We start from the raw sequence: 11,655 nt of genomic DNA, 5'->3' as shown, positions 1-11,655 counted from the left end.
TTTCCAACTTTCATCTAGACACACAGCTCTCACTACTGTATAGGAAGAAAATGGAAATGGTTTACGGTTATAAAGGGAAAAGATTGAGTAAAGGGGATATAGTTGAGTTCTTTTTTTTTTTTTTTTTGAATGTTTATTTTCGAGATAGAGTGAGAGTGAGCAGGCGCGGGCAGTGGAGGGGCAGAGAGAGGACAGAGGATCCAAAATAGGCTCTGTGCTGATAGCAGAGAGCCCGATGTGGGGCTTGAATTCACGAACCGTGAGATTATGACCTGAGCTGAAGTCGGACACTTGACCGACTGAGCTACCTAGGTGCCCCAGATATAGTTTAAATCTTAAAAATGAATTTTATTACTTGGGATGCCTGAGTGGCTCAGTCAGTTAAGTGTCTGACTTCGGCTTAGGTCATGATCTCACAGTTCGTGGGTTCAAGCCCCACATCGGGCTCTGTGCTGACAGCTCAGAGCCTGGAGCCTGTTTCGGTTCTGTGTCTCCCTCTCTCTCTGCCCCTCCCCCACTCGTGCTCTGTCTCAAAAAGAAATAAACATTAAATAAATAAATTCAGTAACCCTTTGAGAGAGGGTTAAAAAAAATGAATCATTACTAAGTTTGGTTGCACTTTGCTGACACATACAATATTAACTAATGCCAAATGCAGCTACTGACATTTGCAATTTACATTGCCCCTTTTTGTTTCAGGAATCATTGGGCCACTGGAGTCAAGGCTTAAAAATTTCTATGCAGGATCCCAAAATGCAGGTCAGAATAAAATTTTGGCATTGAAATGTATTACATGTCTTTTAAGTGACTACTCCACAGAGTGAGGATAAATGAAAGCAAAGGAGATCAATCCTTCTGAATGAGGTTTGTTTTATTGGTCTACTTGGTGAGAACAAGTGGCTTTTCCCATTGTCAGTAAGTTAGCAACTGGAATTCTTTGGAGAGAAGCTAAGTTCTTCAAATGAAGATCTCCTCTTCCTTATTCCTCCTAAACTTCTGGGTGCTATTAAGGGAAGTTGAGTTAACCTTTGTGGGGTTTTTTTCATGGCAGTGTCAGGTAATGTATTGTGACTGCAGTTGCTGGGCTGCCCCGGGATTAATAGTCAGGTGTCATCCTGGGAGGAGTCTGTGAGTTCTTAAGTTACATTCTGGGGTGACAAGGGGCCAGATCTGATAGGGCTTCTTGGAACACATGATTGTGTCACATGGTCTGCTGTGTTAGAGTGGAGAAGGGTGCCTTTGAATTTATGCCTGCAGGGATTTTACATCCAATCCTTAGGAACTATTTTGTACTGTGAATTTCCTGCGTATTCTCTGTAGTGTAGTGCTTGAAAACACAGGCTCTGGAGTCAACTAGATCTGGTTTGAAATCCTAGGCTTCCCACTTAGTAATGATGTGACTTTGTGCAAGACACTCATCTGAGTCTCTGTTGTCATCTGACAAAATTGGGATACTGACACCTTTTGCATAAGATTGTGTTGGGAATGAAGTGAGGTAGTGAATATGACAGTACCTGACACACAGAACATGTGTGGTAGATATCTGTTTCCTTCTCTTGTGCCCCTATCCTAGGTTTACAAAGATGAGCAGGTGGTGGTGATTAAGGATAAATACCCCAAGGCTCGTCACCACTGGCTGGTCTTACCATGGGCTTCCATTTCCAGTCTGAAGGCTGTGACCAGGGAACATCTTGAGCTCCTTAAACACATGCACACTGTGGGGGAAAAGATGATTACAGATTTTGCTGGGTCCAGCAAACTCCGCTTCCGATTGGGTTACCATGCCATTCCCAGCATGAGGTAAGTGTTGTGGGTAGTGCTAGTGTATTCTGGTTCTAAGTGGACAGATGGATTCAGCTTGGGTGTGCTGATAGTCTCAAGGCCAAGGGGAGTAGGGTGGGATGTTTCCAAGGAAGGTGGGCTGAAACTTCCACCCTTCTCCCTGATTTGCCTGTGACTTTTATTAGATTTTTCAGAAGCATCTGTAACTCCTTAGTGATTAAGGACCATTGCTCTGGAGGAGACAAACATCACTGACTTCTGTCATGATAGCTCAGTAGATCTAAGATTTAAAATAAAATGAGAGAAAAATGCAGAACCTTTTCAAAGAACTCAACCAAGGCAGATCTCCATAGTTGTTGTTGTTGTTGTCGTCCTTTTTTTTTTTTAAATATTTATTTTTGAGAGAGAGACTGAGTGTGAGCAGGGAGGGGCAGAGAGAGAGGGAGATACAGAATCTGAAGCAGGCTCCAGGCTCTGAGCTGTAAGCACAGAGCCCAACATGGAGCTCAAACTCATGAACTCAAAGATTGTGATCTGAGTTGAAGTCGGACTTAACCAACCTGAGCCACCCAGGCACCCCTCCAGTTCTTCTGAGCTAAGTAACAAGATAAGCAGATTAATTGGATTTCGCAGTTTTTATCTTGTATTCATTTGTTTTTTCGTGATAAAATACACGTAACAAAGTTTACCACTTTAACCATTTTTTTAAAAAACTTTATTTAAATCCAAGTTAGCACAGTGTAATAATGACTTCAGGAGTAGGATTTTAACCATTTTTAAGTGTACAGTTTATTGGCATTAAGTATATTTACATTGTTGTGCAGTCATCACCATCATTTTTCTAGGACCTTTTTCATCTTCCCAAACTACCTCCCATTCCCCTCTACAGTCCCTGGTAGTTACCATTCTGCTTTCTGTTTCTAATAATTTGACTGCTCTAGGTGATTCATGGATGTGGAATCCTACAGAAACTCTTTTTGTGATTAGCTTATTTCACTTAGAATAATGTTTTCAAAGTTCATGTATGTGGTAGCGTGTGTCAGAATTTGTTTTGGTTATTTTTTTTTTTTTTTAACTACCCAACAACATTCTTCACATTTTATTTAGATAATTATGACTTAAATTATGGGTGACTTTAACCAAATGAAATTTTTGTGCCATATTTTTTCCCCATCAGTACTCTTCCTTTTTTTTTTTTTTTTTTGAAGTTTATTCATTTATTTTGAGAGAGGGTGAGAGAGCACATGAGCGAAGGAGGGGTAGAGAGAGATAGAGAGAATCCTAAGCAGCCCAAGCAGGCTCTGCACTGCCAGGACATGAACCACAATATCATGGCCTGAGTCAAAACCAAGAGTTAGACACTCAACCAACTGAGCCACCCAGGCGTCCCAGTACTCTTTCTTTAAAGTTGAGGCTTAGCTTACATACAACAAACTGCAGCAGATTTATAGTTTGGTCAGTTTTGACAAACATATACGTCCTGTAACTATCACTCTGATTAAGATACAGAACATTTCTGTCATATCCCAGAAAGTTCCCTTGTGCTCCTTTCCAGTTAGTCCTTTCCTCAACCCTCGTGTTGTTCTGATTTCTTTCCACATAGGTTAGTTTTGCTTGTTCTAGAACTTCATATAAATGGAATCATATAATGTGTCTGACCTTTTTTAGTCAGCATTGTGATTTTGAGATTCATGTATATTGTCTTGTATATCATGGACATACTTCATGTTTTTGCTCTTGGGTAAATACCTACAAGTGAAGTTGCTAGGTCTAAGGGTAGATATATGTTGTACTCATTTAAAAAAATGCAGTTGACCCTTGAGGCGCCTGGGTGGCTCAGTCGGTTAAGTGTCCGACTTTGGCTCAGGTCATGATCTTGCGGTCGGTGAGTTTGAGCCCCGTGACAGGCTCTGTGCTGAGCCTGGAGCCTGCTTCAGGTTCTGTGTCTCCCTCTCCCTCTCTGCTCCTCCCCTGCTTATACTCTGTCTCTCTCTCAAAAATAAATAAACATTAAAAAAATGTTTTTAAAAATGCGGTTGACCCTTGAACAACATAGATTCGAATTGTGCAGGTCTACCTATATGCAGATTTTTTTTTAGTATAGTAAAATACTATAAAAGTATTTCTTTTTGTTGTGAGTTTCTTTTTTTTTTTTTTTAAGGTTTTTTTTTTTTTTTTTTTTCAACGTTTATTTATTTTTGGGACAGAGAGAGACAGAGCATGAACGGGGGAGGGGCAGAGAGAGAGGGAGACACAGAATCGGAAACAGGCTCCAGGCTCTGAGCCATCAGCCCAGAGCCTGACGCGGGGCTCGAACTCACGGACCATGAGATCGTGACCTGGCTGAAGTCGGACGCTTAACCGACTGCGCCACCCAGGCGCCCCTGTTGTGAGTTTCTTAATAGCTTCTTTTCTCTGGCTTGCTTTAGTGTAAGACTTCAGTATATAATACAACATACAAAATAATGTGTTAATGGACTGTTTATGTTATTGGTGAGGCTTCTGGTCAACAGTAGGATATTAGTAGTTAAGTTTTTGGGAAGCCAAATGTTACACTTTTGGATTTTTGATAGTGTGGGGGGTCACTTCAAGGATCAACTGTATGTTTAATAAGGTTTATTGTTAGAACCTTACTAAAAAATTTAGGACAAAAGTCACCCATAATCATAATTCTGTTTCTCCAGTGCTGTGCAGCCTGTGGCTAACAGAGCCCTTGACTGTAGAGCACTTTTCACATAGTAATCATGGTGTCCATACCTTCGTCATATAACAAATGCTGTTGTGCTAAGAATGCTAAAAAAAGCTATGGCAGGTGTGGGTGGGAAGCAAAATGAGCAGTAAGTAAAGTTGCTGCTTACATATCCTTTTAAGATCACTATAATTTTGAATAAACACTGTGGAAAGGAAAAGGTAACAAATTTTTTTATTGTAAAAAATTTAGAAAATATAAAAAATAAATTATGAAGCAGAACAAAGATCTTCCATAACATCACCACTAATTAAGCCCTAGACCTTACTTGAATTTCACTTTTTTTTTTATGTTTTTCTGCTCCAGGATGCAGTCCAGGATCCTGTGTTGCATTTATTTATTTATTGTCTTTCCTTAGTTTCGCCTAACCTGTGACACTTCTTCCTCCTTTCCTGGTTTTCATGACCCTGACACTTTTGATGAATACTGGTTGGTTTTATAGCATGTCTCTCATTTTGGGCTTGTCTGATACTTTTTCATGTTTAGGTTGAGGTTATACTTTTTTTCTTTTTTTTTTTTTTCTCCTCCTTTCAAAATACCAGAGATGATGTTGGGTCCCTCTAAGTGTATCATATCAAGGAGTGCATAATGCTGAGATGGCTTTTTACTCATGATATTAACCTTGATCGCTTTGTTATGGTGATGTCTGCCAGGGTTCTCTCTTGAGTTAGTGTTTTCCCTTTGTAATTGATGAATATCCTGAATAGTTTGGAACTGTGCTGCTATCCTGTTTGTCCTCAAACTTTTGCCCAGTGGTTTTAGCATTTATTGGTAGGTCCTGCCTGCAACAGTTATTACTGTGGTGTTTATCTTGCTGATTCAGCTTATCACGTCGGGGTCACCAGTTGTGGGTTTGGCTTTTGGCTTTGTCCAGCAAAGCTGAGGACAGCAGAAAGGATTACTTAAGACTCCAAAAGTCAAGAGACGTGAAAGGGAGGCTAAGGGAAGGCACCCCAAGCTGCTCTCAAACTCCTGTATTTATTAGGCATACATTATAGGGAAATCACTGTGCAATATGAAAATTGGCACGTGGGTGCCAGTAAGAATGTCTAGAAAAGCGTGCAAAAAAACAAGGTATTTCCCAGACTGCAAAAGAGCAGATGCAGGAAAGCAGGGTGGTGAACAAGATAAGATATTCCATAGATAACATGGTCTAAGGAATTCATGAGCACACGCAACCCTAAATACACGTTAACTAGATACTGGTCAGCTGTTTTCAGCAGAGCCAGAAAGCAGTGTAATGCATTCCCTATAATCTCCTTAACCAGGACAGAGCTATTTGATTTCCCACATTACCTAATGGTGCTTTTATGTTTCCGTCATTCTCTTTAATTTATTTATTAGAATTCTTCTGTATGGAAGAGCTGTCCTTTCTCCCCCATTATGTATCTATTCAGTTATTTATCAGTAAGGACTCATGGATGTTTATTTTATTCTATAGGTTTTAATTTGTCATTCATTTTATTTCTCAAATTGTTCTGGCTTTGGTCCTTGAAAGCTCCTTTACGTTGGGTCCTGTATCATTTTGATATGGCCCTAACATTTTTTGAGCACTTCTTTATTTTCTGGAGCAAGATGTTCCAGGTTCATCTTATATTTTTTTTCTGTTCTAGCCCTGGAAGGAACCTTTTATTTTATTTAGTTCTTTTATTGGATAATGATATTTATAAACCAAGACGTGCATACTAAGTTTCTATATTGAGAGAAGTGGTTGATTCCAGAGTGTCTTTGCTCCTAGGTCCTCTAAGCAGATAGAGTCTGGAAATACATGCATGAATCCTAACCCACACAGACTTACTTACTTACTTTCTTTCTTTTTCTTTCTTTCTTTCTTTCTTTTTCTTTCTTTCTTTCTTTCTTTTCTTTCTCTACTTGTGTATGTGTATGGAAAAGCAAAAATTTATACTAATACCTCTCGCTCTAGTTCAACTCTGCAAGGTTCATTCTTGTCTCCCCCTTTCTTGTGTTGTAATTTCTTTGTCCAACAGTGAAAAATCTGGCTCTCGTTAGATATCATAAATTCGCTTACCTGTTCGATCTTAGTGTACACATAAAATAGTTACAGAATTGCTAACCCATACCCCTGTGAGAAACACATTTACTCATTAGGGCACAGTATTTGTATACAGCTTTTTTTTATCTTTACGGTATCCAAACTACTGTTGTTCAAAGTTCACTTGGCAAGTTATTTTTTTCCTGACCCCCTTAAGTGTGGTTCCCTTATTTGTTTGTAATACTGTTAGGTTTGTTACTGCCTATATTCCATTTTGAATTCCTGCATGTATTGGTTGGTTTTGATTATTTATTGCGGGGATAGGAATATTACTGATTCTAAGAGTCAAAGCTATACAAAAAGGCATCTTACTTGGTTTAATAAGTCCAAAAGAGAGCTCTTGATTTTCTTCCTCAAACCTGCTTTTCTTTTAAGCTTTCCCATCTCTGTAAGTGGCACCTCCCCCAAACCATATCCAATCCTTCCACATTAGGGAGTCCTACTGGTTCGAGTGCAAAATGTATTCCTAATACTACAGCTCTAATCTAAGGTGTGTTTATTTCTAGCTTCGACTTCTGCAGTAGCTTGCTAACTTGTCTCTGTATCCATCGTTATCCTCTTTATAGTTCCTTCTCTGCAGGCCAGCCAGAGTGATCTTTTAAAAGTGCAAATCAGAGACCATGTAAGCAGAATACAGTGCAGACCCCTTGTCAACCTATAAGACTCTTTATGTTCTGGCCCCTACCTCCTTGGCTCCAGCCATTCCAGATGTATTTATCACCTTTCTGTTCCTTGGTTGCACGAAGTTCTTTCTCATCTCAGGGCCTCTGCACGTGGCCTCCCCACTCCCTGAAACACTCTTTCCCCAGATCTTTGCTTGCCTAATTGCTTTCTCAGACCAAATCACTGCCTGGGAGGGGCCTTCCCTGAACACTCTTGGCTAGATGAAGAGGTAACCTCTACTCCCTGAGCACTCTGTGTCCCATTTCCCTGGCTTATTTTTTTCTTAATGTTAATGGTTTGAATTTTCCTTGTTTATGTGTTTACTTATTTTTTATTTGTCTTCATTATTAGAATATAATTTCTGTAAGAGCAGAGGCCTTTCTCATTTTGTTCACTGATAAATTCCCAGTGCTAGAATAATCCTTGGCCCTTTAACAAGCATTACATATTCTTCAGTGAATGGGTGAATGAATTGGATTAAATGGAAACACTAGCAATATTTTATATACCTGTACTTTTACTGTTTGTCATTTTGATTAAGCCATAGTTTTTAATGGATTTAATGGTCTTTTTTCCCCCCCTCTCACCTAGCCATGTACATCTTCATGTGATCAGCCAGGATTTTGATTCTCCTTGCCTCAAAAACAAAAAACATTGGAATTCTTTCAATACAGAATACTTCATAGAATCGCAAGGTAAACAGTGTTGTTTAGTTTTCACGTTTGTTTCATTTTCTCACCTGTTCTTATATTTGCTTTAGTTGTTTTCCTAGATAATAACCTGGCCTCAAAAGCCCATGTACAACTTTGTGTTCCCTATAAAGATTCACCCATTAAAATAAACTGGATTATTTGGGTTCAGTAGGATTGCCACTTTGCTGTGAGCAGCCTTCTTGGTGGGGTTAGAGGGTAGAGATCTAGAAAGCTGTTATGTCAGAGTCAGAAAGGTGTTTTGTTCTAACAACAGGGGCCTTAAAGGTTGTCCTGAGAATTATTGGAGTTCATAGACATGAAAGCTCTTAATAGTTGTCTCTTCTGCCATCAGTTGGGTAGGGGCTTGGGGGCTGCCTCATGTGAGGAGTGGTTGATTAACAGGGGAAGGCTGTGTATATATAGAAGGAAGCATTTCCCAGGGTATGTACTGTGGAACTTCAGTAAGCTGGGATGTTAATGATGGCAGCTACCACTGACCAAAGGCTAACCAAGGGTAAAGCACTATGATATAAGCTTTTGATGTAATAATACGGATTGCTTACAGTGTGTCCTGAAGGAATGTAATTACCTCAAAAACAGATTGCTTAGATTTAGAATCTGATTCCCAGCAGTGAGTTTAACCTCAAGTTTACTAGCTTTAGGATACCTGGCATATTTTTATGTGGAGTCAGAGTTTCTTTTCTGGGGGGTATCTTGTATTGGATTTCTAGAGTAGTTGGGCTCTGAACTTTTTTCCTTTGCCTGCAGCTGTGATAGAGATGGTACAGACCGCTGGCAGAGTGAGTGTCCGAGATGGGATGCCTGAGCTCTTGAAGCTGCCCCTCCGTTGTCACGAGTGCCAGCAGCTGCTGCCTTCCATTCCTCAGCTGAAAGAGCATCTCAGGAGACACTGGCCAAAGTGATTCTGTGGAGCCTGAACTTTTGCAGCAGGTGTGGCTGATTGTTTAGAGCAAATTTCTGGCACCTGTTCTGGATTGCTTGTGAACTTTTATTTCTTGAATTAAAACATGCAGCTTCCTCCGCCCAAACAAAGTTCTTCTGTTCCTGAGTGGCTCCAATATGGGATGACCTGAAATAGTTCAAGAATTAGGAATTTGGGGTTGTTTTGGATGTGTTCTCTGGTGATGGTGGCTGGGACAGGCCTGAGCCCCGATCTCCAGGATCCATGTCAGGTCTGACTCATGGGGAGCAAAGCCATGTTTACACTGACCTAATGCAAGATATGGAATCAGAGAGCAGGCTATATATTTCTGTTCTGTACATTTAATCCTTCCTCCCCAGAGGCACGTGGTACCCTTCATTAGAGCAGCTCTAGAGGTCTGGTATTTAGCTTAAAGGCACTAATTGGTCTTGTTCTCTGATCTTAATCTGTTCTGTAATATTCTTTCTCTTTCCTTTCTTTTTTAACTTAATCTAATTTACTTATTTATTTACTTATTTATTTGGTTTTAAATCTTCAGGGTTTTTTTTTTTTTTTTTTTAATTTTCATCCAAATTAGTTAGCATATAGTGCAACAATGATTTCAGGAGTAGTGCCCCTTAGTGCCCCTTACACATTTAGCTCATCCTCCCTCCCACAACCCCTCCAGTAACCCTCTGTTTGTTCTCCATATTTAAGAGTCTCTTATGTTTTGTCCCCCTCCCTGTTTTTATGTTATTTTTGCTTTCTTTCCCTTATGTTCATCTGTGTCTTAAAGTCCTCATATGAGTGAAGTCCTATGATATTTGTCTTTCTCTGACTCTTTCCTTTCTTCATGGAGAAATTAGTTTCTTCTGTTCCTTTCATTCCTTTCTATCCAAAACCATCCATGCTTCCTTCTCAGGAAGTGTCTCACCAGTACTTATTCACTCTGAGCAAACAGGCTTGGTGAGGGGGTGGAGAGATGGGTTTTTTCCCCTAATATCAGGGGTTCCTGGCTGATGAGGAAATACTCGGCCAAATGTTTGTTCATCAGGGTTCAGCTGTCAAGCCTTCTTGCTGGCCTGCTTGGATCTTTTGTCTGAAAATAAAGTTATTTGTTTGGGGCAGCTCTCTTAGGTAGTTGAAAATTATTGGGAGTTCAGGTAATAGTCACAAACTCAGTTCTGATGCATGTAGAGATCATCGTTAACTGAAAAGTTGCATAGAACCCCATAGCTTCATTTTTTACTCAGAACAAATTTGGATGTCACTGTTGGAGCAAATCTGTTTTTGGATAATGTCAGAACTAAAGGTAAAAGGAAATCTAAAATGTTGCTTTTGATTGCATTGGTGATCCGTTTGAGGATGTGGCTCTTTTTGCTCTTGAGTTTGTTAAAAAAAATAAAAGAATACCCTTAATAATAACTTCTCTCTGGAGAAAACCAATTTGTGGAGACCGTATCTGACCTCAATCTTTCATAAACAAACAGAATGCTACAGTGGTTTTTTGGTTGAGCATGGGTATAGTCATATAGTCCTAAATAGTAGTAATTAATGATTATAGCAGCTACATTTGTTCAACTCCTGTGCATCTAGGCATTATTCTAATACTTTTTTCAGATTATCCCATTTCTCACTGTATGTAATTCTGTGGGGTAGGTATTCTTGTTATGACCCTTTAAAGGGGAAGAATTTAATAATCTGTAAAGGACCCTGGGCTTCAAAGTTGGTCTTGGTTCTGGGGCATCAAACTCATTTTCCCTATTAGTTGAAGAATATAAATGTATTACTAACCAGTAGGGGCCATAGACTCATAGGGGCATTGGGCCTGTGCTGACCAAAAGCTCTTCGTGGCATTTTATCATTGATTTCTCTGAGGACAGTCAGTTCCTCTAAAGCCCCTTTTCCACATCTGATGCCTTAAAGCCCTAGAAACTGTTTCTAAAGGTATACTCCATGGATACCTGAGATCAGAATTGCTAGTTTCCTTCTACAACATGTAAACACTTGGGCTTTATCTCAAAACCACTGAATCACAATCCTTTGGGCCTAGGAATCTGTATTATAAAACATTCAGGATGACCGTTTTCATACTAAAGTCTGAGAACCACAATATAAATGAACTCTGGGCTTCAAAGCACTTTGTATTTCTGAAAGTTCCAGATTAGACTGTCCCCTGCCAGGATACACACACAGTTTCCTGGTTGGTTTTCTGGGCTAGTTGCAGGCCTTCCTTCCCTCTGCATGGTAAATTTTATTTCAGGATCCAGGGAGACTTTGGGCATTAGATAAGGGAGAATGACTACTTATAGGGACCAGCCCTTTGTTTCTGCAGGATTTGGGGGAGGCCCCCTGGCCCCATGTTTTGTTTTTGTTTTTGTTTTTTTTTTAATTTTTAAAATTTATTTAGAGAGAGAGCAGGGCAGGTATAGAGGGAGAGGGAGAGAGAAAGAATCCCAAGCAGGCTCTGTACTGACAGCGTGGAGCTCGATTTGAGGCTCAAACTCATGAACCTGAGTTCATGACCTGAACTGAAATCAAGCCACTCAGGCGCCCCTGGCTCCAAGCTTTTTGGGACCAGGCCTGGTGCTGACGACTTCCTTTTCTTTTTTCTTTTTTAAAATATTTATTTATTTTGAGAGAGAGAGGGAAAGATCATGTGCTCACATGAGGGGAGAAGGGCAGAGAGAGAAGGAGAGAGAGAATCCCATGCATGAGATCATGAGACCCAATCATGAGATCATGACCTGACCCAAAATCAAGAGTTGGGTGCTTAACCAACTGAGCCACCTAT

General features: G+C 40.0%; 1 protein-coding gene across 7 annotated transcripts in view; it reads left to right on the top strand.

The window, feature by feature from the left end:
• Positions 1 to 11,655, top strand: part of APTX (aprataxin) — a 65,582-nt gene that overhangs the window by 35,222 nt on the left and 18,705 nt on the right. For all 7 annotated transcript variants that reach the window (XR_006710154.1, XR_006710152.1, XR_006710153.1 and 4 more), the window contains 4 exons: positions 700 to 759; positions 1,574 to 1,800; positions 7,839 to 7,942; positions 8,708 to 8,890. Coding sequence is in view for 4 of the 7 variants with exons in the window: in XM_045468696.1 (XP_045324652.1) it covers positions 700 to 759; positions 1,574 to 1,800; positions 7,839 to 7,942; positions 8,708 to 8,862 (546 nt within the window). In the remaining 3 variants the exon portion in view is untranslated. The remainder of the gene's footprint in view (positions 1 to 699; positions 760 to 1,573; positions 1,801 to 7,838; positions 7,943 to 8,707; positions 8,891 to 11,655) is intronic.

This window comes from Leopardus geoffroyi, chromosome D4 (genome assembly GCF_018350155.1).
Source record: "Leopardus geoffroyi isolate Oge1 chromosome D4, O.geoffroyi_Oge1_pat1.0, whole genome shotgun sequence".
NCBI lineage: Eukaryota > Metazoa > Chordata > Mammalia > Carnivora > Felidae > Leopardus > Leopardus geoffroyi.
The sequence above is the reverse complement of the archived record's forward strand: the minus strand, read 5'-3'. Positions and strand labels throughout refer to the sequence as shown.